Source organism: Protomyctophum bolini (assembly GCF_963924005.1).
Source record: "Protomyctophum bolini genome assembly, chromosome: 15".
Taxonomy (NCBI): domain Eukaryota; kingdom Metazoa; phylum Chordata; class Actinopteri; order Myctophiformes; family Myctophidae; genus Protomyctophum; species Protomyctophum bolini.
Genome location: NC_137876.1, coordinates 32,950,050 through 32,977,723, shown reverse-complemented (window position 1 = coordinate 32,977,723; position 27,674 = coordinate 32,950,050). Strand labels below are relative to the sequence as shown.

The window sequence follows — 27,674 nt, the reverse complement described above, 5'->3', positions numbered from 1 at the left end:
CAGGGGCCATGTACCGTAGTCAACTAATTTAATTTAATTTTGAACTTTCAAATGCGAGTTTTCACATACAGCCAAAACAAATATCTGAATAGCAAATGCAACAAACTCAAATACCACAGAGCATGTAGTGTTTATTGAAAGTCCAGAAAAAAACAACAATGGGGGGGAAACATATTTATCCAGGTTAAATAACACAAATTCAGCGGGTGCTTAAGTGCAGCGTGTAATTGCTGGCCCTGCAAGGTTCAGAGCTCCGCTACATATAATAGACAAAAAAATAAACACAGTAACAGTCGCAATAATACTAGAATGCACATTCTTACATGAATGACTTGTCTGCAGTGTCTTGCTCATTTGTTTCTACAGGTTAGAAATCCGCTAATGGCAAATAAAAAAACAATACTTTCAAATAGCATGTCGTCATCATAATACCCAAAGGAAAAATAACAGCAGGGTTATTTACTACAAAATAACCAAGAAAATGTCAGATTGAATTATACGGTTTGTTGCCTAGTGTCCCCTCCTTTATAATGCGTCCCATAGGGGAAGTAGTACAAAGCCTAATGCAATTTTAAAAGGACTTGGATTAAGAAATCAATAAATACCACCCTGTCCCCTGGCATGGGTTAGGACCTATTTTCCACAGCCCCCTTACCCTCCCATATTTTCACCCGCAGCCTTCACTCTTAAACAGAACAGGTCACTTAAAACATGTGCATGTGTCTAGCTTGAGACAAGGCCGGCATGAGTGGCTTTTCAACACGTACAGTATTGACACACATGCTGACTTTACCATGACACTGTGCTGAAAAGTTATACACTGTACACACACATGCCGTCCCAAACTAGACCCAGAAACATGAAAATGATTAAATCATTTTTAAAGAGTGCCTTTGCCTGTTCAACTTGTAACAGAACCCCTAACGAATACGCTGGCCTATAGCATCAGCTGTGCCATCTTCAGACAATAATCTGAACATCTTTGTAACTGAGCCCCACTTTGTTTTTCTGTCTTCTCCTTCCAAACCCATTTGATCTGGAATGTTGTCATGCAGCCAAACGGTAGATATAGTGCAGTCTTCAAACAAAACAAAAAATAGAAAAGAAAAGAAAAGGAAAGACAATCCTTTTCAAATGTATTGGCAACATGCTTCTGAGGAACACTTGTGTGTGCTTCAGCCACCTCCGAGGTGACATATTCCTCCAGATATCGGCACATGAACGTAAATGCACTGTATCGCCACCCATAATGCACCGCTTCACACCTGAGAATCACTTTCAGACAGTTAAGTAGAAGGTTTTTTACTTTGCATCATATCAAACCCACCCCCTTGCCACACATGCTTTCAATTGCGATGTTACAAGGGTGCTAAAATTTAAATATATAGAGAGCATTCCTATCTTCTTGCAGCTCTCAAGGTGAAATGTAATATGTGTGGCTGTGGGTGGTGGGGGTGAATAACATGAATCATTAAAGTGAAGCAGAGAAACGCAGCCATCAAACCAGTAGGCCAATAGTACAGTACATGCAGTAAAACCCTAATTAATGAATCATTACCCCAGGTGGGGAGTCTAGACTTGAGGAGCATGTATTGTGAATAAAACCTGATTTATACTTAGTTGTACGCCAGTGTCGCGCACCAGGAAAAAAACCAACAAGGTCACAGCGCGTCGCAGCAGGACATATTTTGAGCTTGAAGATCTGCTGTCGACGCACAACCAAGTATAAATTAGGCGTAAGGGAGGGAGGGGGTCAGAGTTGAGGAGAACGGCAGAGACGGGGGAGAGGTTCTAGGTGAGCAACAGGGTTGTGTTTTCAGGTCAGTATATATACATGGGGAGAGAAGAGGGGCTACAGATAATACTGTTGGTGGATGGATGGTAGAGAGTGTTGCGGAGCAGAGAGGAATGAGGCTGGGGAAGAAGGCTCAGGGCTGGGTCACGGCACTGGGCTCCTTGTCATAGATGTAGCTGCCCACGCCACCAGTGTTCACCCCTGGAAGAGCACAAGACCAACAGGCACAGTGGGTATCACGGGTTGAGACACAGGGGTAATGAGAACGCTTTTGAGCACACGTTAAGATGTTGCGGAACACTTCCTGACTGCGACAGGATTCTCACAGGACTGTTTCGATGCTGACAATACATTTTGCAATCTCTCTTCACTATAATACTTCCTGTACAACATGTGCTGCATGGATCCAGTGCTTGAATGTAATGATAATCTGTGTCAAGTGCAGATGATATGTGGTGGGTTGATAGCACCCCCTAGCGGTTACCTTTGGGCCCAAACAGAGTAGCGTAGCAGGGCTTGTGGCAGTACGGCTGGCCGTCATGCTGTAAAAAAACAAGACAAAGCATGATCACAGTAAGAACAGTCATACATATTCCTGTTCCCCACCAGGTATGTCCTCTCTTCACTTCCCTACACACTCGTAGTTTTGTAGTTTTGTAAAAATGTTTGTGTTTCATTTTACTTATTTCATTTCCCTTAAATTCTGACAGCTTTTTTTGTCCGTTTTTTTGTCCTTACCTCTGCATGGCTGCCAGCAGACAGGGTCTTGCTGCACCTTTCACAGCGCAGGCAGGGACGATGCCAGTCCTTGCCCAGTGATGTCACCTTCTCAGCTGTTTTTACACACACACACACACACACACACACACACACACACACACACACACACACACACACACACACACACACACACACACACACACACACACACACACACACACACACACACACACAAAGCATATCAGACACCATTTTAACCATTTTTTGTGTTTTGTGTTTCGAATCCGAGTGTGTAGGCGGTGTCTGGGATTACTTACCAAAGTATACTTTCTTGCTGCATCTGGGACACAGGTTGGCTTCACCAGAGAAAGTGGTGATGCTGCCAGCTGCAAACACATTGCAAACACATTACTAACGTCTTAAGCCTGGCTTCCCTAAAATCTGATTCTGTTACTTTCCTCCATAGTATAGTGTTAGTAGGTAGGTTATATCAAGGATCAGAAACCTTTTTGACATGAGGTGCCATATTTAGATTTTCTTGATAGTCAGTGTGCCATATCTCTAATATGTTTGATTATAACACCACATCAAAATAAGATATTTCCAACAGATTGTGATTGTTCACATACATACACCTTTATTTTATTTTCCCCTGTGCCAATGTTGGCACCCGTGCTTAGGGTTGCCTACCCCTGGGTTATATAATACTTTTAAATACTGAAATTAGAGTCATAAAGATATCCAGCAATCTGGAAAAACCATAAAATAATCCTAAATATTTTCTGCCAAGGTAGATACAGTAATCTTATTCATTCCCCTTTGCTTTCATCCCACTTAGTGCTAATGCACGTGGCAGACATGTGATGCTGTACTAGCAACTGTAGGTGGAGCCAAAGGACAAAGATTACAGATGACTTTTGGAAATTGCTATTATACCTTTTATGTAAACTGTACATGGATATAATCAATAAACAGGAAAACAACATAGAACTTAATGGCTAGTTTCTCCTTTAAATCGCATACTGTCTCCTGGCCATCACTCAACTGGCCCCTTTGGATGCCCCCAGTCATCCTGTATCGAGGTCTTTATCAGAGTCAGCACCAGAAATGACTTGGTGTGCATACTGTACTGCCATGCACAGTTACGCACATGTGTCTATCAATCACTCACTCACGTCTCACGCACATGCACGCACCCACGCATGGAAGCATGCACGCGCGGCAACACAACATAGTTGAATGCACTTTTGACTTTTATACACAGTAAAACCCTCAGTGTTCATTTATCCATTAATAACTCTGAGAGTGTACAAATGTGCAAGTGTGATAGCAGATTAGAGTTATGCGGTCAAGATTTATTTTCATAATCCATTCCGAATTGGGCACGACTGGCTTCCAAAGGTTGCAGGAGGGGCCACAAATCATGTACACAGTGGCTCTCCCAACAACACACAACCAAAAGCAATTTCACTTCCATATTTGTACACTCTCAGAGATAAACTAACTGTAACTGTTTTACTGTATAAACATACAGTACACAACATGCCATGTACCTTTTGCTGGTGCCTTGGGTACAAAGACTCTCTTCTCCTCAGCCTTGGGTGCAGAGTCCACAGCAGTAGGGTTGTTGTTGTTGACAGGGGCATCATAAACAAAAGACCCTCCAACCCCTACACCTGTGTGCAATGAGAGAACAGTATTATTTATTATGTTAAGTATTACATTGAGGTGTATAAGTTACAATATACTGTACTACTTTATTTACTGTTTGCTTCTCATCGCCAGTGTACATTTTGTTGACTAAAAACTATGATGAAAAATGTGACGCGTTGTGAGCTTGTAGGTCGTCTATTTTCAGCATGTAGCCAAGTATAAAGTCATTATGACACCATTAAGGCCTGCCAAAAAAATGTGTTGACAAAATGAACTGTGGATTTGGTTGACTAAAATCTTAAAGGTATCGTGACATTACAAAAAATAATTGTAATTTTTCTTTCATTCTCTCTTTTTGTTTTTGTTTTCTGAGCCCAATTACACCCAAAAAACCTGAACTTTTAACATTCAGTAGATTTTCTGTGGTCTGGGGTTTTCTGGCTCAAACAAGTGCTCTCATTTGCCTGTGGACTGTGATGTAACTGTCCACAAATCCCATAAATGACATAAGAATTTGCCAGCAGATGTCACTGTTGAGGGGTTTTGCCTGTTTTCATTGCAGCTCAAAAGACTTCAGAACACAGAGAAAACCCCAGACCACAGAAAATCCCCTGAATGTTCAAAGGGTTGTGTGGGTGTAATTGAGGTCATAAAACCGAAAAATAAATAAATTAATGTCATGAAACCTTTAATGATATTTAGTCGACTAAAACTAAACCTGTTTATGACTAAAACTAAATTACAAAAAATTCTAAAGATTACGACTAAACTAAATAAATTTACTGTAAAAAAATCAAGGATAGCAAATCAATTTCTAATTTTCTCACATAAGTGGTGTGCTGCATGACAGTGAAGAGTGAAATTAAAATGTACTATACCCTTTGGCCCAAAGAGGGCAGCATAGCATGGTTTGTGGCAGTAAGGCCTTCCATCATGCTGTGGGACACATTACAAAAACAAGACAGGAGGTAAATATTAAATATTTACAAACATCACATGGTAAATTACAGTACCACAGCTGTGTAATTTCCTGGTAATAACCTGCCTGTAGACGGACAAAACACACTGTTACATTATCATTATGAACACCTTGTGATCTGTTATCCTGTGGATTTAATTTCTATTTTGGTGTTTGAGTACAGTAGGGACTAGGGAGGAAAGACAGAGCGTGTCTGAAAAGGGGAATCCTGAGTTCCTCTGTGATTTCCACCTCAACCTTGTCTGGTGACATTGTCAAGGTCCCCTAAACACATAATAATGACATCAATGGTATACAGGAAACAAGAAGAATGTATTGATGTGCACGCACGCACACACAAAGTCACACACACGCACAGGTATGCGTGTCTGTGCGTGCACGTCCCCGCCTGTGTTTTCAGTCTGGTATAAAGACACGGGTGGCCTGCTGCTCCTGCAGGTGCATGCTGGGAAACTGGCGGTCATGTAAGGCCATGCAGTCATCGGTTCACGAGGGCAGAACAGGCCTGGGTAGTCACTGGTCCAGATCCCAATGCCCATAGTTGAGAAGAACCAAGCGGATGGTAGCGATGCCACGGGCATAGCGCCAGCGCCCAAGTAGCGGCGAGAGGAACAAATTAAAATAACAACCTGGTGTGGAACAAGAGGCGCATGCCTCGCACACGCACACACACACACACACACACAGCTCCACCACGTGCCAGCTTTACAATGAGCCCCACAAGCTCTTCTCTTGGAACACGGCAAGAAACTGAAAGGCCTGTTCCCTCAATAATGCATTAGCCACAACAGGATGTCCTACTGTTAAAGACACACACACACACACACACACACACACACACACACGACACGGCGCGCACACACACACACACACGCACGCACAAAGAAATACAGTATATTACACATACACACACAAAAACACAGACAGACAGACATCCTGAGTGTGACATTTATGAGTTCTGCACAGATTTGGCGGCTAACGTTGTGCCTGGTCCGTGGCTAACCACTGATGACTTTCTCAGAACCGATCCAACTGACACACAGGCCCCCATTGTCCAGTGAACCGGTCTGGGTCTGGTGCTTTGTACAGCCTGCCTCTGGATCTATTTTATGCCGGTGGCAGGGGGACCCTGAAGATGGATTAACCATCCCTCCCCCCGATGGACCACAGCCCCCTCACTTCCCAGCCTTTCACATCCCACATCCTGACATCTGAGAATGTGCTCCCCCCCCCTGCCATCCGTCGTGGGCTAGGTATCGCTGCAATGCTAATAGCATGCTAGATATGTTGAACACAATAATTATTCACTTTTGTTAGTGATTAGTTGAGTTATAGGGACGTTTTGGCATCTTATACCACCGTGGCATTTTACATTACGAGGGGAATAATGAATTCAATGACATATCAATATATCTTAAATCCTTGTTCAGACCAAAGATTTGTGACCAGATTAAGTCATTTTTTAAGCCTAATTTATACTTCGTCGTGTGATGGTGTCGCACGGTGAAAATAGCCAAGCTATGAGCTTGTCGGTCTTATTTTGGGCGTACGACACTGTTGTACAACGGAGCGGAGCATACATTTAAGCATAGAGCGTTGAGGAGACAAATCACAGCGGTTTGAAATATGCTCATGATATACCATTCCTACAATAGAGTGTTCATCTCTGCATCTATCCGTTCATCCATCTTTAACCCAATACTGCCTGAATGTGCCGGGCCCAGGACCTGTTTAACAGACCACATCGCGGTGGATTAGTGAAGTCATGATCTTGTAAGCTGTGGACAGTGGAGACTTGTGACCTTCCCGCTGGAAGCTTGGCCATCTGCCATCAAGCCTCTGGGAGCTGCCGTCCTCTTGTTTTGGCCCACGGATGAGGGGCCACAGCCAGGCTTCATCTCCCCTCAAGACTCCCCCTTTAAAAAGAGAGCTCCGAGGTCGCCTAACCTTCTGTACACAGGCCCGGGGATAACATCAAACATGACCCAAAAATCCCTTCTTTTTTTCCCTTTTTACATTCCTGCATTTTATGCAATTATGTCTCCCAAGGCCCCTGAGCCTGCCACCCCCCCCCAGACCCTCGTTTCCATGGCAATGAAAGGGGCACAAAGTTTCCCGACTGAAGCCAGACTCCTGTCATCATGGCAGTGCTGCCTCAGGCGGGAGAGGATTGAGGCGGAGAGATGGGAAAGCGAAGCAACATGTTACAGTAAACATATAGAGATTAAGTGCGTCTGTGCCATTTTAGATTTGAGCTAGTGTATATAGCACATATATACAAGCTCATAGCGCGTCATTTCGTGTCACGCCATGAGCTTCTCTCTCTCTCTCTCTCTCCCTCTCCCCCCCCCCTCTCTCTCTCTCTCTCTCTCTCTCTCTCTCGAAATAGCAACAATATGCGTTTCAGAAAACTATTAGGATTCAGTGGGTTAAACATCAGCACAGCATCCTCTGGGGTCTGCGGCGGAAATTGCTTTTGTGTACTACATACTACATAGCGAGATCATATCCTTCCTGCGTGGACCGACCGGGGGAGAGTTCTGCCTCCGACACTGACGCAATCAGAGCAGAGGCTCGAGGGGTCAGCGTATTCAGTCATGGCCAGAGAGAGAGAGGGACATGGAATTGGTAGCTAGGTCATGATGACAGGGAAAAGGGGATAAGGATGAAGTAAGTGGGCTGGGTCAAAGCTAGACGTACAGGGAACAGCACTTTGCTACGGCTCGCAGTGGAGGGGAAATAATGCTGAGGGGTGATACAGCTGTAATTACATAACGGAGGGCAAGAGACCAGACACCAAGTGATCCTGCAGGGTCAGAGACGTTCACAACGGCACCATGTAATAATGGCAAAATAGGGACATTGTAAGGACTAAGCAGGGCAAAAACATCCAACATGGATGCACAAGCACATCCGACACACCAAAGGTCCGACATGCGGAAACAACAAGGTCGGACATGCGGTCGGACATTCCCGTGCTTGCGGTTATGGTTAGGTTAGAGCTTGAGGTAGGTTGTGGTTCTGATGACAGTCAGACCAATATTATAGTAATACATGTGTTTAGTTAGACATACCAACAGTCAGACACACCATGAGTCAGACACCAAACCCTAGGGATGCTCAAGCAGATTAGAAAACACCAACGGACCGGACCATGTGGTCGAACATGCGCTGCACCCGTGCTTGTGGTTAGGGTTGGGTTAGGGTTTGAGGTAGGATTAGTTTCAACCCGCCACGGATGTCAGGAGCCCCGGGTGATTTTTAACCTGCAGCATGGGTGATTTTTAACCTGCAGCATGGGTGATTTTTAACCCGCAGCATGGGTGATTTTTAACCCGCAGCATGGGTGATTTTTAACCTGCAGCATGGGTGATTTTTAACCCGCAGCATGGGTGATTTTTAACCTGCAGCATGGGTGATTTTTAACCCGCAGCATGGGTGATTTTTAACCCGCAGCATGGGTGATTTTTAACCCGCAGCATGGGTGATTTTTAACCCGCAGCACCGGTTTGTCTGACTACGGACTGTAGGACTGTTGGTTTGTCTAACCAACGTATGCACCCCGTCAACTCCGGTCATCATCACTCCCACTCATTGTCTCACTCAGTCAGAGCAGACAATCACGCCTTGGCTCCATTATGCTAATCACACTCACTGTCCTGATTTAACCTGTGTTCCCCTGTGTTTGCCTTATGATGCATTATAAATGTGCTGATAACGTATTCATTAATATAACGACAAAATCTACATATCAACCCTGTATATATCTAGAAAATTAATCTTGAGGATAATATTACAAACTATTGCAATCCCAGAACCATAAACCCTACTATTGCTACTAGAAACAACACAAAAGTATGTATGTATGTATTGCAACAGTATAGGGTTTTATCCCCTGGCCACTATGCTGGGGGCTTCCCACTCACCTCAGCATGGCCCCCTGCAGTCAGAAGCTTGTTGCAGCGGTCACACTTCAGGCACATCTTGTGCCAGTCTTTGCCCAGTGATGACACCTTCTCCGCTGTACATGAAAGAGAGAGAAGGGGAGGGAGATGAGAAAATATGAGTGAAAACAGCCAAAGAAAAGGAGCATTTATACAAGTTACCATCAACAACGGCCTTTATTTATTCATCAATTGTATCGAGCTTTGTACGGCTTATAATGCCCCGTTCAACGTCCCAAAAAGGAGGGGCGTTACGTTCCTCGTTGCTTCACTATACAGAATAATGATGAGCCTGTTAGCTCGGTGCCATTGCACCATTGAATCCTGGGAAAAATAGATGCTGTCACACCAGACTGATTTAACTGTGGGGGGGCGAGGGGGTAACTGAGTGTGCTTGTGTACCACACAGGATGCCCCGGTGATGTCATCTCAGGGATAGACAGACGGTGGCATGAGCCCTCGTACAGATGGATTCTGGAACGGTGGGGGTTGACTACAGCTAACCCAGATCTCTTTGTGTTAACACCCCGCCCCACACCCCAGCCCACCCCACCCCTGTTTCCAGTTCCCCTCAAGTCTACCAGGCCGATAGAAGGACTGCTTCCCCTAGACTGGCGAGAGACAGACCCTAATTATACACTTTCCAATTATAAATCTCACTCAGCTAGCTTCCACACAATGGGGCCCCGTGGAGTCGTGCAGACCAGGGCCCCCTTTCAACAGTAGAGGAAACGCGTTCCTTATCACATCAGGGCACAAACAGCCGGACACCGTGGTCCGTTTCCTACGCCTCCCTCTGACCCCCACCCCCGTGCACTCTTAAACATTCACGGAAACTCAAGACAAAGACACGCAACAAACTGATGGACACAAACAAACATGCACGCACGGCGCACGCACACCTACAGTAACAGTATTCCCCACCATTCAGCCCCAAACCCCCATAAAAGCACGATTGTTTCAGATAACCCATCTACTCCCTACGGGGGTCTGTGCTTACTCGCCCCATCAGTCTCACTGTCAGTTTTCACTGTCAAATGAGACAAATGGCCAACAATGACACCTGAGAGAAGAGCTCCAGACAGTAGCGAAGAGGTGCGACCTCCCAGCAAGACAAAACAGAACACAGGAACGCTGACGATATTAAATTAATCCTCCTCGGGGACTCTTTTACTGTTGAATAAGAAGACCATCATATGCCAAATCATTGATTTCCGCTGAAATTGGATGGACAGCCGCAAACCCACCAGGAACTTCTCGACAGTGTTAAAAGGAAGTGTGTGTGTGTGTCTCTAGCTGGTTTTGTGTACTGGAGTGTGATTGACTTCCTCTTAAATCAGAAGATGTGTGTTAGAGTACTGTACATGAATGCTATACATCTACCCACAAACAGACGTGTGTGTGTGTGTGTGTGTGTGTCTATACACGCACACAATATCATTGCGTGTGTTAGTGATTTATTTCCCCTTACACTGGAGGAGAACCACAAACCACAGGACACCTCCAGAGTGTTGAAAAGGAAGCTCATGAATAGGACAAGAGAAATGTGCTGTGTCTGTGTGTGCATACACACAAGCACACGTGAGGTGATAAAGTGTGCTGTTTAACAGTTCCCTGATTTTAAAGGGCAGTTGTTCTTCTAAGAGTGGAGCGATGTTGTTAGAAGGGAGTCTGTCTGTATTATGGGGAGGTGTTAGTTATAATGTGTGCATCCAGCATCCATGGCCCAGTTCTTTAACCCCTCCCCCATTCCTGCTGGGGATGCTGTGGGCCCCGGGTGGCGTGTTCTCTCCTCCGCGACATCGGTGCCCATACCCGAGGCGAGGTTGGCAAAAGGGCCTTTCTGTGTGGAGTTTGCATGTTCTCCCTGTGTCCCCTATAGGGTAGGTACCCTCACAAAAACCATGCAGTAATCCTAGTGTCTAGACTACCTCCCCCTGGCCAGCCGGGCGCTACGTCCGGCCGGGGAAACTCCCCCCTGTCAGGTGAAAAGAAGCAGCTCGCCTTGGACTCCTAAAAAACAGGGTCGGATTATAATCAGGGACTACTTGATTGATCCGTAATTCATTGACGACTTGAATTAGTTATTTATTGATTTAATATAAAAACACACACACACGCATTTCCTATTTCTTCCGTGAGAACAAACTGAAACAAGCACACATATAAAGTCTCCAGTGACTTCACAAACTTTCAAAACAAACTAGACAGTAAATCACTGGTTGACAAGACATAACAGGTATAACAACAAGCTCATGCCAAGTGTAAAAGGCACACGGCATGCACCTTGAACGACCTGCTGTGAATCAGAACCTCATTCTGAGTGCCATTTTTTTGATCGACTGCTTTCAGAAAAGCTTGGTTATTTTTAACACTGTAACAAAGTCATCCATAACACCCTGTGAGAGGAGCTCAGGCCAGCCAAAGTGGTAGCATCTTATAAAGCTCTACTTAGTGTGCTATTTTCCTTTTTTTCTTCATATAATTTTCATTTAAGTCTTCATAAGTTTAATGTCCTGTATACTTATAAGACGTATTTGATTTAATTTATTATAGACAGCACCGTTTAACAGTCATTTTGAAACACAAAGCTGTATTACAGTTTATTATATTAGAATCATTTAACATTCCCAAAGCCCGTAAACAGAAATCAATCTACAGCATGTCCCGACTACCGGCAATAATGAAAGACGACCAACCACCCTTTATCCTGCTTGGTTTAATATGGCAACAACGTGAGGGTAAATGCACACACTGTCCGCGGGGGAGATTCTCTGGATATTCACTTTTAACACTGTCAACACTGCTGAGGCCAATTACCTCTCTGCTTTCTCTACCATCAACATCAACACTGACTCAGGATTTCCCTTCTTAAGCAGACGTTTAGTGCATTTTCCTTGGAATCTGGCTGTGTTTACCGACTGCATTTGGGCACCAATATGACTGTGTTGATGCAAGGCGGAAAGAGTGTTCATTTCCACTGTAGAATTTGAAAAGATCTGAATAATTTAATGATCAAATCAGTACATTTTGTTAGATTTGGGTGCTTCAGTCCAGTAGATTTAGGTGCTTCCAGACATATTCATGAAAATGTCCATTTCTTAATACATTTGCAAATGCGACACATCACCTGAAAGCATCAATTTCTAATTAAATGAACATAAAAATACCATATACGAACTTCCAAATTATTTTGTTACGCTTACAGTATTAATGGCACTGCTCAAAACCTCAAAATTAAACCATTTCTGCAACTGAAGAATACTTTTCCAGCATCTCGAAAAGTCTCGAAAAGAGAAACCTTTATTCCCTCGTGGGTTACTTGTGATGTTTGTGCTGTAGGATTCTAAACGGACAATTACATGCATAAATTAATCTAGATGAAAGCATCAGCTTTAGCTGCCTGAAATGTTAAATCTGAATTGAGTGCAGTGTCGGGTGGAAGCTTCATATGTCCAAAACTGTCTGTTACTTTTTAAGTTTTAGGATTCAAATAAAAAAATGGCTAAAGTAGTCGATCTACAAGCTCGAAACGCAGAGAAAATTGTGGATCTGTCACTGTTACTTAATACTATTAATCATCCTTTAACCGCCCTATTTTATACTTTGTCTTAGTGTCACACAGTGTGAGCTGCGTCGATGTGCCATTTTTTCATGGTGAAACATTTTGAAATATTTCACCTATAATAACATGCTCAAAAAAGGTATTAACCACTGTGACAAAATAATGAAACAATTTTTCCCCATTTCCAGAAAAGTAACAATTTTGGACATATAAGGTTTCTCTACCCATCAGCGACAATATGATACCTGCACAGCTGTAATCTGCTTAGCCATGTTTGAAAGCTCCTGAGCTAAGCTCTTCCATCTGTGGCTTTCTCCTCTGTGTTGTCAATACGGTTTTATCACTAAACTGTACTGTAGCTTACCGCCAAGTTCAATTCTCAGTTCCCACAGTGTGTTCACTCAGTAACCTGATTTAACCCCACACAGTGTCAATAGAAATAGTGACCTAGTTTGGTCATTTACAATGGTTTTATAAACAGCCTGCATAGCATAGCATGTTACATTGTGATATTCAGACACGGTTGTCGGTTGAACCTCAACCTTGACATAGTTACAGTAACTGCCACAACGCCAGATATAGCCCTATATCTAATCAGTAAAGCAGATTTTCCATTTTCGGGTGAGATGATGGTTGTCTAGAAACAGCTGTGGCAGCTGAATTCTACGTTGTTATTGCCGATGACTCAGAGGCCAGGATGGCTGAACGATTTTGGGAAAATGTGGAATTGTGATTTTTCAGACCAATATTAAAAGGTAAATTTGCAATTCTGTTTATATAAAAAGGACCATACCAGTGTAATTTCACGTTTAGTCCATTAGTAATTACTAAATTATAACTAAATTAGCTAAATTTAGCCCATTACCATTTAGCTCACAATTCATGAATAATCTTTAAGTCTGCATTACTCCTGAAAATTTCCCATACATTAACTTTTGGAATAGCTCAGATTGAAATGAATAATTATTCCCTAACACAGATATTGTAGTTTAGTGATAAGTACACCTGCTTCTACATCTAATATTCAAGCGCCTGTTTTTGTGTGTGTTATCCTTTCAGCATAGCCTTTGACTGTACTACCTGAACTGCAAGTTGTTAATAATGTATTCAATCAGTCAATCCATTCATGTTGCCATACGTGTACATCTGAATTTCATTCAACAAGCTTTTCTTTTCAATGCCAAATTGTCAGCACAGCAGCAATCTTAGATGTATACACTATATGATTTCTAGACAGTGAGCTAAATATACAAAAACATATACCGGTAGTCCTGTTTGTATATGGTTAAATTAATATTGTAATTCATGGCCCAAACATTACTTAAAATACCTTGTTTAGACCGCCCTCTCGGCTATTCAATTCATTCCTCTGTGATTTGTAAATTGGAGTAGTTCATATTGCAATTCTTGCAATTATTTTTCAATAAACATTTCAGCTCTAGACTGTTGGACAATATTCAGTAATACCTGCTTTAAGCATCATCCGGGGCCAGTGTTAGCGCTGGCTGTGTACGTCACAAAAAAGCCTGCTACATAATTCTCCAACGGAGAGAGGATGACAGCGCCTAACCTTCTGTTCTTCTGAAAATTGGAGTCATACGGCGTTTGATGCGTTAAGGAGCCTAGGACAAATTCAACAGATGAACATCAAATAGATATGGGTCCTTTGAAAATCGGCCAGGGCCTATATGAGATTAGCCATGAGATATTGCACAGCGTAAGTGTTCCCACTCTGCCTGTAATGATACTAGGACTGCATCAGACAAATATCAATCAAGGCCATAATCAGATCAGACGTTTTGTTTGTTCTACCGTATTACATGATGCACTTGAATTGATACTTAGAAGGGAGGTATCCTGTTCAGAATGACAGCAATTATGAAGAATGCATGTTGGGAAGAGATGTTGCCCTTTCTGCCAGGGAGAACTCAAGAGTTCACTGCGAGGTGAAATATCCACTCTTGACAACTAGGGCTGTCAGAACGAATTTCATAATATGAAAGAAATTCGAATATTAAAAAATATATATATATTCGAAAGCTAAAATTGCCATTCGAATGGAGCTTTTATCATTTATTAATTCTATTTAATATTTTTATTTTGTTTTATGTTATTTTATCCGCTCACTAAATGTATTGAGTAACGAATCTACCGCTGTGAAATCTCCCATCTGCACGCACGCACACACGGTCACACGCGCGCCTCGTCACCTCCTCCCTCCTCTGCACGCATGCACACACGCAGTCGCACAGCGCGCTGCAACTAAGAAGAATCACTCGCATGTTTTATTAGTACCGTCGAGTCTGTCGCATATTGTGGACAGTTTGAAAATGCGGGTCCTACGTGCATTAAACCATTAACGTTGGTCCGGCTGGTTTCATTTTGTCCTACGCGATTACGTGAATCAGCATGGCTGCGCCTGCAGTAGGCTATTACCAAAACAAACACATGGTAGGCTACTTTTGTGTTGCACATGGAAAGCAACTGAAAACGACCATGGATATATTAAAGACAGTTCCCCTGTGCTGCTGTGCACAGCGGAGATAATGCAAAACTCCAGGTACGAACCAAAACACTGACTGTCTGAAGCTGATCATCCACGACTATATCTCCAGACTAGTCCTGCAGTCCCGCAATGAAGGAAAGACAATCTCGCCTCTCACTATAGTCCACTACAATGCCATTCTAGCGTTAAAACCTACATTTATGTGTTATTCAACAATTACTTTAGCGCAAAATATAGGCATCTCTATATATCTTCATTGCTATTTACTAATGATGGCCTGTTCATCGTGACAGCATTCCGTTTAAAAAGAAAAAAGAAAAAGTTCATGATTCCTGACTAGCCTACTCACTACTCAGACTATACTGTATCAGAAGTATACAACGTTCACTGTAAAATGCATTTGCACTATAGACAGACAACAATCTTACCGTGCTGAGTGCACTGTGCTCAATAAAACAACAGTTTAAACGCTATTTTGTGCCGAAAACCATTATTACATGTTCTGAAAGTACTGCTTTGTCGTTTGGAAGGGGGGGCCCTCTAGTGGACAGAACGTGCATCGTCAAAACCTTGTTATTCTGTGTATTATTATAGGCTAAATATGAGCTAAAATACAATGTAAATATTCGAATATATTCGAAAATTACAAATAATTAAGCAATGAAATTCGAATTGGATTATAGAGGTGAACTGACAGCCCTATTGACAACACCTTCTCTTTCAATGTGATACATGGCACATTCTTTTATTTGAATGAAAGGTGACCCGTTGACAAATTTAACCTATTGCAGACTTTAATATCTTTGACACCACTATGTTTTAGGTACATGATGAGCTTCAACATTAGGCAATAGTATAGCATTATGAACCTTTCAGCTACAATATCAGAACAGGACTCAGGGCTGGCGCTGTAAAAACACTGTAATTGGATGAGTGTATTAGCTAGCGGAACTTGTAATTTAACAAGAGGGTCTAAGGGGGGTTACTTAATGGCCCATTTCTACAAATACCTTAATCACAGTCGCTTAATTATCATCAGTTACAGGGGCTTCTGTACCCGAATACCACAGCTCACAGTGGACAGGATTTTTCCCCAGGCAGGGTGGGACGTATGGGGGGGGGGGGGGATTTTCCAATCCCAAACTTGTATAAAGCACGAACAGTAGACGATGTGAACTGGGTTGAGAAGTAGGCCACTGAAGCTGCTTCATTCTAAGGATGTGTTTAACTTGCTTGAGCACCACCAGATGGGTGGGATAAAATGTAAAATCACGGGACATTGACTAACAGCAATCCCAACCTCTGTCCTACACCCAAGTTAATTAAAACAAACACTACAAATTATTTGCAATCGTGACAGATAAATAACCACAAGCTTTGGGAAAAAAAAAAAAAAACATTTACACAGCTGAACTTCCCAGTATGCACTTCTGTGGGCAATGGGCCGCAGGGGGCAGAGGGCTCAGAGACCTAATGCTGTATGCGTGCTCTCTCTTATCGCTCAATAATTGAGCGATAAGTGTAGGGAAATCCAATGCATGCCATTCAACAATGAGGACAATGCTGTCCACGGCATGGCACGCTACGCTACGCCAGCTCATCTCTAGTTAGTACTACAACCATTACTCACTGTAGCCCCGTTATCGACGGGGGTCGAATCAATCTAGGAAGCACTGAATGAATGGGCTAATGTTTCTGGATGTCAGAATGACTGTATTAAATGGCGTGAGTAGTACTGTGTGACACACACTACTGTACTCAGCGTGCATGGGAGGGATTACCAGCCCTCTTGCATTATCACAAGTGACAAATTTGATCTTGTATTTATTTGCCGCTAAATCATCTCTACATCCATTACATGAGTCAATATTGAATAGGCATCTATTACAGAGACTAGAATTTCGGCCCCCTTCGGGGGCCTCATCCCAGTGTCGTTGCAGCGCAATATGGGAAGAAGGAGTTGACAGACTCCACTTCATGTTTCAGCTGTGTTTTTAAACTCAGTAGTGTGCCCTGCACATGTAGTAACGGATGGGTTATAAATTATTATAGTACTGTACTGCACTCCTTAGTATTGCACTGTACTGTAATGTTGTCCTCTGTACTGTACTTTACTGTACGTCGTTACTGTACTGTACTGTACTGTACTGTACTGTACTGTACTGTACTGTACTGTACTGTACTGTACTGTACTGTACTGTACTGTTGTTAGTGTTGTTATTGTTGTTTTTCTTATAATGATTATTATTATTATTGTTATTATTATTACATGCATTATTGTTCTGATGTGAGCTTGTTTGTAAATGAGTGAGTTTACAAAGAAGCTTATTGTTAGCTAAGCTGGCCACTTAAGCACCCTGACCACACCCAGCACAATGACATTAGCACCCCTGGCTAGTTACAGTAGCTGGCCACTTAAGCACCCTGACCACTGCAACAATTACATTAGCACCCCTCCCCACCCCAAGGATGGCCTATAGGTGAGGAATGTTGTTTTTCCAGTTGTAGATGGGAGATCATTAAGATGCTGCTGGATCCTGTATTAAGATGCATCCTTACTTCCTTCCTTTCAAGCAAGGGAATTTAATTGAATGCCTGGAAATGTACCTGTAATTGTTTTGTCTGTAACTGTAGAGTTTTTTCCACTTTTGATGTAAGGGGGCAGAGAGGTTGATTTAGGGGGGCAAACACCCCTCCCCCCCCCCCGTGGCGCCAGGCCTGCAAATCCAGAAGTATAATTTCCACTTTTTAAAGTCCATGCACTGTAGTGAATAGCATTTATCCATTTAGATATATTGAATTACTTATTTTTACACAGGAACATAATGTGTGTCTTTACAATAACTGTAATGTAACAATAATACTAATAATGTAATGTAATAATTATGTAATTAACGAATTAAATGACCTTATTTTATTCTGAAGGCAACCGGATGTCTTAAATTAGCTAGCTCTCAAACAGGAATTTCTAAATTTGCTTATTAGACGGAGCCAACTCGCAGGCAGTGCCTCAGCCCAGATGCAAGAGAGGATCGTTACAGGATTGTATAGGACACCAGTTTTGGTGTGACACAGACGGCTACCACATATAGCTTCATACTGGGTGAAAGTGTCCTTCCAAAAATTATTTTGTCGCTCGAAATTCTTATTCACAATGACATCGAGTTGATGTGTTTGTGTTTTTAGGGTAATTGTTGCATAAGCGCTATTTCGCACTCGAGACCGGGCCATCTCCCTCCCCTGTGTCTGAAGCAGCTAGCATGGAAGCTATATGGATTATGGAAGCTTTCCCTCCGATTGCACACAACCATGCCGTTATCCACGCGTCCATCCGATTGCTTTTAATGTAAATGTCCCATCCACTGAGCAAAAGCGATATAAGCGCCTTATTCATTCATTCGATTCATTTGGGTGTGTGACATGTGTGGGGCTGTGCAGTAGTGCTGTGGGCTTTCGGACGGAGCTGCTGTTCGAGTCGCTGAAAGGGGGAGGGGACTTGGGATGGCAGTGTAGAGTAGGCACGACATTGAGGGGTAGAAACCATCCCGGTCGCGTGGTTCATCTAACGCGTGTGTCACTGTGAAGGACTGGCCCCATTAAGTGAACGTAGTTGGCGACAAAGGAGCAGTGAAAGGGGGAGGGGGCTTCGGATGGCAGTGTAGAGTAGGCACGACATTGAGGGGTAGAAACCATCCCGGTCGCGTGGTTGATCTAACGCGTGTGTCACTGTGAAGGACTGGCCCCATTAAGTGAACGTAGTTGGCGTAGTAGACGCCAACATGACGATTCTGACGTAGGCTGTAGAGGTTGAGCAATAATAGCGTGTTTGACAAAAGTAATATTTAAACAGTAAATAAGACATTTTTGGCGAATGCAATGTAGTCTATATGTTTTCTGGGAGTGTGCAGGTTTTATTTTGCATATAGAGATGTGTGGTGAAAGTGTGGTTCGGTGGGAGAAAGCTGTTGGATAAACGGCCATGTGCTTATGTACCCCTGTCTATTAGGGTAGCAGGATACTGTACTGCACTCCTTAGTATTGCACTGTACTGTAATGTTGTCCTCTGTACTGTACTTTACTGTACGTCTTTACTGTACTGTACTGTACTGTACTGTACTGTACTGTACTGTACTGTTGTTAGTGTTGTTTTTCTTATAATGATTATTATTATTATTGTTATTATTATTACATGCATTATTGTTCTGATGTGAGCTTGTTTGTAAATGAGTGAGTTTACAAAGAAGTTTATTGTTATTATTATTATTATGATTATTATTATTAGTATTGTTATTGTGATTATTACATGGATTATTGTTGTGATGTGAGCTTGTGGCTGACTCACTATCTAGAAATTAAAAACATGGCACTTCATTGAAAATAGGTTACAGACCCCTGTTATATGCGCTTGTTTTGGGATTATTTTTATAGACCTATTTACTTGTTTCTATGAGACATGGCAACGCCAACAGCGCAGCGAAAGGCATCCACGTCTTTCTCTTGTGAAATGCTGAGATTAGAAACGACCATAATTATTTCATTTCTCAACCTTAAAAAAAATATAAAGACATCTCCATAATCCTTTGGAAGTGTGTGTAGCAAAAGTAGTCGGCATTGTCATGGTTGAAAGTATTCATGCAACACTGACGCTGTAAGCTGTGTGATGCTAACGCGCTAACACCGTTAGCATGGTCTGTGTTGGTCTGTTGGTCAAAGGAAAAAGGATAGATATGAAACTACTGGTCAAAATGTCATCCAAAACACAACACCTAAAATCGGAATGTGATGGTGACCTATTGAGCACAAACAGACAATCATGATTTGCTTGCTGGACCTATAATTAATTTATGTGCATTACATTTCCACCTCGCACATATAAATCAAAAGCAAGATGGATGCTAACGCGCTAACACCGTTAGCATGTTCTGTGTTGGTCGGAAAAAGGATAGATATGAAACTACTGGCCCAAATAAATGTCATACAAAATACAACAGCTAAAATCGGAATGTGATGGTGACCTATTGAGCACAAACAGCCAATCATGATTTGCTTGCTGGACCTATAATTAATTTATGTGCATTACATTTCAACCTCGCACATATAAATCAAGCCACAGTGCAGTCAGAGAGTAGTTCACAGGTCACACACAGGAGCAGTGAAAGGGGGAGGGGACTTGGGATGGCAGTGTAGAGTAGGCACGACATTGAGGGGTATAAACCATGCCGGTCGCGTGGTTCATCTAACGCGTGTGTCACTGTGAAGGACTGGCCCCATTAAGTGAACGTAGTTGGCGTAGTAGACGCCAACATGACGATTCTGACGTAGGCTGTTGAGGTTGAGCAAGAATAGCGTGTTTCAGAAAAGTAATATTTAAACAGTAAATAAGACATTTTTGGCGAATGCAATGTAGTCTATGTCTTTTGTGGGAGTGTGCAGGTTTTATTTTGCATAGAGAGATGTGTGGTGGAAGTGTGGCTTGGTCGGAGATAGAGCACGAATGAACGGCCAGGTGCTCATGCACCCCTTTCTATTAGGGTAGCAGGATGGAAGGGTGGACGTTAAGACTGTGGAATAGAACCCGTTTGGCCCAGGCCGCTGGTGTAGCGGTCCGGGCTGACTGCATCTCTCTCTCCCCATTTCCTGGCAGCCTACTGTCCTATCAATAAAGGCTTAAAAGACCAAAAATAAATCTTAAAAGGAAAAAAATGAATAGATACAGTTTGTTCATTACATAATTCTTGATGTTGCTTTTCACTTCAGTGGACCGGAATAAATGTTGTTCTAGCCTAAGTTACATGGACCCATCTGCATGGACTTAAGTGCTTTATACTGCAATACACACACAGCGTGTGTATTGCAGCTGTACTCTCTTCCTGTTCCAGCCCCTGTCCTCATTATGTCCCCCTCATCTATTCCTCTATCAACACCAGCTGAGTCCACGCAATAACTTTTTGTTTTGTCACAGTAATGTGATAACTAGGCCTGCATGTCCATTTAACCCACCTGACTGTCCTGAGGGCCCCAGTCTGAGTAGGGGTAAGAGAGTCAGAGAGGCTTATTGTCGGTATCAGCCAGGGTGCAGGAGTCTATCCCCGTTTCAATGCGCTAGACCTCTGGGAGATGGAATGCTGATGTGTGGCGCAACACCTACCATCAGCTCCCAATACTTACCGCACGACATCAAGCCACGCTACTCTTACGCCGAGTTAGCGGTGCCCGGGATCGAACCCATGACCTTGTGGTCGAAAGGCGAGTGCTCTACCGATTGAGCCACCCGAAAACAACTTTGGGATTTTCTGGCATCACAATATAAATATATATATTTGTTTGCGTGGGCACATCAGAACTTGTGACAGGAAAGAAACAAGACTAATCTCAGTTTACGGATGGATGTTGATTATGGCATATAATGGAGGCATAGTATTTTGTAAAAATGTAAATATTAGAAGCAAATGTCAAATATACCTAGTATATTAAAATGTTTGTCAGGTTTGAGTGCAATATATAAAGTGGCGATATATGTGTTGAAGCACACAAGCCTATAGTGACAGGAAGGAAAAAACATGCAGCCTGCGTTTCCTTCAATGCATCCTCCCTCCATTCAGCCTTGTGGAATACAAACACCCTCAAGAACATGTGACCTTGTTGCTTTGGGTTAAAGACAATGGCTATTCAAGTCTCCAAGGTTTACTCTGGCATGCAATGTTAACCAGTGGGGGGCAGTGTACACATCCGCCACATTCCAAGACATCACACAGCTAGAGGTAGCTTGGATGATCAATTAATTTTTTCACCATGGCTCTGCAAGAGGCTGGCTGTGTGTGGGTGTGCACGACTGCACGTGCGTCTTTCTATCCGTCTGAAGTTAATCTTTCAAACTGATGGACGGATTAGAGTCAAACTCATTGAACACTCACAATTAAGCTAATTCGTAAGTAAATGATTTGACTTGAGTGGAAGTGATTCTAGCATCCAATTCCAAACTGACCTGACTGCAATAGCGGTGTACTGAACACTCATAAGAATTGGATGAGACTCTGAATATGTCTTCAGTCAGATGTTTCTGGTCTGGAACATATGCTCTGGATCCCACTTCAGTTTAAAATTAGACTTTCAGGCAGTCTCTTTATCTTAATCTATTTATTATTCAGGTCTCCAAAAAGTCACTTCAAAAAAGCTCACCTCCCCCTAGTGCTATGATCTGTGCTAATGAGCTAAGAGTACTATTTATTATGACAAATTTAAAATGTGAAGACTTATGAGTTGGTTCTCCACGGCTGATGCAACCCTGGAGCAAAACTTGGCACTGGAGGTTGTCTGTCGCCTCAGTCAAGGCGAGGTTTCCTCTCCAGCCTCTCTCCCTCTCCCTAATTCATTCTCTCTCTCTCCCTCCCTCTCTCACTCTAATTCATTCTCTCTCTCTCTCTCCGACTAAAGAGGCTGACCTCGTGAATCCTGCTGGCTGACGTAAATGAGCTGTAGTTAACTCACATCCTGTCTGTGTTGGTCAGAAGAGCTGCAGGGCAAAGCACCGTTTCAGTCCTGCCTTGATGGCTTGTTGTTCACCCTCCCTCGCCCCCAGGCCCTTTCTCACCCAACACAGCATCTCATCTCTAACTGGCCAGGACATTGTGTCCCTGGCTAAGGGGTACGAATTAGGTCTGTCCCATGCATTCTGGGGAGTGGGCCAATGAAAGTGACATGGTGCAAACACGGTTATAAATCTAGGTTATATGGTCATTGGATGAATTTGATGTTATCTGAAATAGCCACTTTTGCACCATGATCTTGTGACTGAGTTATAACAGACAGAAGGGCAACTGTTTTGAAAGAAGTCACTTTGATCTCTTAACAAAATTGACCATATCTGAAATCAATGTCTAAGAATAATGCTACACTAGAATAATTCCTTTGTATGCAATTTCCAAATGGTTCACAGTTCGGGTTCATGTATGATTTTAATGTGATCAGACGGTTGGAAGCCAAATCAGTTCCTCTATCCCACGGCAGTTACATAAGAGGTCGCACTGCTGCTGCAAGGTGGATCACCACGCTTCACCTGTGCAGGGGGTACGCCTGTCTTTCAGCACCTGGTTTAATGCCATCCCCATTAGCGGATCATATTTGTGCCTCAAAAAAGGCAGAGGGGTGGGAAAAAGGACCCCTGTTAAAGTCTCACAGTGGCAGGTTATGCAACGGCACAGAGATAGAGGCACCGACTCAAGAAGTGACGTTACATAACAGACAAGGCGCATTCAGGCTGCCCGTGGGGCACAGCCAAATGGAAAGCAGCATCCAGAATAGAAAGAAAACGATATTGTGTGGATGTTTGGGACACAGAGAGGAGGATGAAAAGAGTGTGTGGGAAATGGAGCACTCCTCCACACCGTCAGGGAATGGTTGAGAGGACCAAGGTATTCTGCCCCTCCTCTGAAAGGGCAAATGAGCGAGCAGAGACAGAGGGTGCCTTGTGTGAATAGAGATGTCGCTTCTCATTAGAATGCATGAAGAACTTAGAGAGTCTCTGCAAAACCATAAAGGCAACCCCCCCCCCCCCCCACCACCAACACCGCCCTGTACTTAAACACATAAGAGGGATTCTGGGCCTTAGGCAAGGCCAACAGATTGAAGAGGAGGAGAGTGTGTGTGTGTGTGTGGGGGGGGGGTGCAGAGAAAGTGACAGAGAAACCTATTGCTCAGAGAGAGAAGTGAGAGTCATTGAAAGTCACTGAGAGAGTAAGAGGCTTCAACAGGAAGCCATTCCTTCCCCCATCCCATTAATTCCTTGTTTGCTCATTGCACAAAGAGCCACTGCCTTATTTTGCCATCCATGAGAGCCAAACAGTTCTATATTGAGCCACTCTCAAGTCTCTCAACCCAAATTCAAGGTTTTGTTTGGTTGAGCCATGCTGTGATGTGCTGCTGTGCTCTTAAGTGTGCGTTCTGTGCTCTCTCACATGCCATCAGTTATCTGGGTCTGTGACCCAGTAGTCACATGTCACTCGATAGTTCCCAGTGCAATTGCAATAGCAGAGAGAAGTGGGAATGACAGATGTGTAGCCACAATGTGTACTCTGGGGAACTGAAGTTCAACCGTCAATACTGAAAAAGCAATTCCTCAAATACCCCAGAGATCTTGTTTTGCATTCTTTTAATGCCAGTGCTAAGCCTGGGTTTCTTTTAGGTTTTTTAGGGAGGGTTCTTCCTTTTGCAGAAAATAAATCTGTGAGTATTTTGCGGGTGAAAACATTCCTTGACGTTGGTCGAGCCGTGATTGAAAAGCTGCGAGAGCAGCTGTGAGGGAGGAACGGCAGTTTGATGATCCCACAGTCAACATTTTGCCTTTTAGTGGCAATGAAAGTAAGTCATCTGCCAGCAGCTGCCAAATAAAAGCGACTGACGGAAAATAATAAAACAGTTCCTTAAAACCTAAAACAATTTCCATCCTAGACGGTGGCTCACCGCTGCCGTTTGAAATGACGTTCATGCAGTAAGCTGTGGGGTGGAGTTTAGCGCCTCACCCTTTAATTCAGTATTGGCCAATGCCAGCTGGTCGGGCCAGGTGCGTATTCTGTGGGGCGGGCCTTTCAACGCTCTATATAGCACAGCATAATTCTCCACAAGGAAAGGCACAATTTTATTATAAAGTTGAGGAATAAGACAATTATGCCAAGAAACACACGTCTTGCCTCTTAGTTCTAGATCAATAATCGATTAATAATTTTACATCATCAATCCTTGAATCCTGACTTCCATCAGTCCAATCCCTTACAGGAAAAAGCCTCACTTGCTTCTGTCTCCCTCTCTCTTCCTCCGGAATCAGGAAAAGGAAGAGTGAGACGTAGCGTAGGAGATTTGTGCGGAGCTGCTTCCACAGTAGCACTCTGGAATTCCTCAGTGACATCATGGTGATGATCTAAGCAGTGGGCAGTAAAAAATGTCCAAACGTCCAAATGACTCCCTACCTGACCCCACCCATGCCTCATCATAGCCACACCCTCCCTTTGCGATGACTGAAATCTTAATAACACAGGCTCTTTTACTCTCTTCACCATGTCTCTGTCAGTCTCATCCTCCCTATACTCTCTGACGTCTGAGGCTAATTCTACAGTGGGCCAGCCAGCATCAACCCTGCTGCTCAAGTGTGGACTCAGCCCAAGGCACGTTCTGCCACAACACATTTTACACCCTAGCTCTGTAAAAAATAACTTCCAATGAAAGATCGAATTATGTTATATAAAAAAGAGAGAAAAAATAAATCAGCAGAGGAGTTATGACTCACTTGCTGGTGCATTGCTGTGAATTAAGGCCATAATCCGTACATTTATGTGCTCTCCCGAGTTGATGGAGAGAGATAATTGCAACTGTAAAAGCCTGAATAGGACTAAAAGAGCCAAAAGAGAATCGGCCCGACGAGGGAGATAATGTGTTTATGAACTCCAGACAGGGCTACGTGTCAAACAGTATGGGCTCCCACCCGACATCAGGGGTTTCTCAATGTAGTAGTAAAGTAGGGAGACCACCTCCAACCACTTCAGATGTGCTGGTGATATTGTTTTAACACACTCTGCCATACACGTCGGTTAAAAATAATGTTTCATTCAATAAAAGAAGTTACAGATGGAAGCTTACAAATGGTAAAAGAGTACCAAGTACTAAGTAAGTAGCAAAACGCTTTGCTATTGCAGGAGACTAAATCTTAATCTTACTTTCCGTGAACATTATTATAGCTCAGTGACTAGTGGGACCCACTGGATGAGCAGCAGCTGTGATGTGCACTCTGTGTCGTTGCCTCTTATGTAATAAAGGCTTCTCATCCACTCTCATAATTGATTTTGACCCCATGACAGCTCGCTGTGCCATGAACTGTACGGATGGATGACCGTTGCTGGAAATAATGAATTGTTTTTGATTACGTGTTGAGGGCATAAACATACAGTAAGCACAGCTGATCGGTCAGGGTTCAACAAGGTTACCATTTCAACATACTACTCAAGAAAATGTAGCCCATATAGAAGAGCACCTGAACACACAAATTATAATTAAATAGATAATTACTTTAACAGATCATGTGATGTTGCCTTTACAAAAGGGCCAAATTAGACCAATTATTATTATGGGAAGTTGTATTGCCACTGACACAGATAAGAGCATAACACCGTTACCATGCTCTTCTATGAGTGGGCAAATACAGCATATGGTATTATTGCACTGTTGGCAAGGGTACCCACTACCCAGCAACTCCCAGTGCCAACTGTCATGCTTGTGAATATGCCAAAAACAACACATTAACTGGTATAGCACCCCCCCCCCCCCCTTATCTTATAAGCCTTTTTTAATAAAGAAACAAATCTAAGGCTTTTGGGGTTGGGGGATTTAGCCCCTATATATCTGTTTACATTGAGCCAGCACAACTCTCCAGACAGAGGCTGTCTCTGTGAATCATTGACATTGAAGGTTTTAGGGTTCATTCACTCTTGTTCTAAAATAATACATAATCCAAAGAATGCTGCGAACGTTATTTCTGAACATTTCCTTGAGTGAATGTGGCAAGCAAGGTTAGGGTACACATTTCCCCCACCATTTGTCACATCGACCGATCATTTAGCTTGATGCATTAAATATTAGGATGTTATGATGATATAGTCACAAGGTATGCAACGAGAAGTGTGAAAACCACCACAAATTTGCAGCACAAGCCTAGATTCAGATAATAACAAATAACAAGTTAATATGTTAAACAATAAGGCAATATCTAAAATATTGTGGTAGCTAGATCGTCCACTCCACAAGGCAAGTGACGTTTTGCTACTTAACCAGATAAAGCAATTTCAGTGCTCTAGTAGTGAAAGTGAACAACATCACTTACCGAAGTACACCGTCTTCTCACACTTGGGACACTTCGATGACATGTTGCAATGTTTTGGTCGAATGAAACAAGTGAACTGTTTTGTTTACTATTGCAGCAGCTTCCACGAGGTTGAGGCGCTCTCTGTCTGTGTGTGTGTGACTGTCGAGCAAGTGTTCTCTCTGTTGTGTCCCAGTTCACACAGGAGCGGGGAAGCATCTCTTTCAGATCATCTCATTTGCATAGTCCCTCCCCGCCACGCTGCCGGCAGAGCGCCCTGTCATCCCATAGTCCGTAAGGGTGGACCCGAGAGACAGCTGCTCTGTGATTGGTTAGAGTTAGAGGTTGTCAGGAAGCCTTTGGAATTTGGATGTGTGCACATGTGTGTAAGGCTGGTGTAAGGGTAAGGTAAGGTATACAGTTTTTGCTTTCTCTGACTTCTTTTACAATTTAGTTTGATTTATTTTTATTACCAACCTCTCAAAGTGCAACTACACTATTTATAATTCACAAGTTTATACAATCTTACCAAAAGTAACTGTCTTCTTATACCAAGTTACCTCTGAAAACGGTCTATGGTTAACTCAGACTACAGCAGGGAGTGGATTGATTGATTAATTGAAAATGTTATTAACAGTTTATATAATGGGTACAGGTACATTTCAAA

General features: G+C 43.0%; 2 protein-coding genes across 2 annotated transcripts in view; both read right to left on the bottom strand.

The window, feature by feature from the left end:
• Positions 1 to 27,674, bottom strand: part of ptgr2 (prostaglandin reductase 2) — a 174,759-nt gene that overhangs the window by 84,452 nt on the left and 62,633 nt on the right. The window lies entirely within an intron of this gene.
• Positions 114 to 27,197, bottom strand: crip2 (cysteine-rich protein 2). The gene is made up of 8 exons (XM_080784564.1): positions 27,029 to 27,197; positions 9,074 to 9,168; positions 5,047 to 5,104; positions 4,069 to 4,191; positions 2,833 to 2,901; positions 2,534 to 2,628; positions 2,280 to 2,337; positions 114 to 1,996 (listed from the first exon to the last, which is right to left on the bottom strand). Exons 1-8 carry the CDS (start codon positions 27,069 to 27,071, stop codon positions 1,929 to 1,931), a joined length of 609 nt encoding a protein of 202 aa, XP_080640690.1. The 5' UTR covers positions 27,072 to 27,197; the 3' UTR covers positions 114 to 1,928.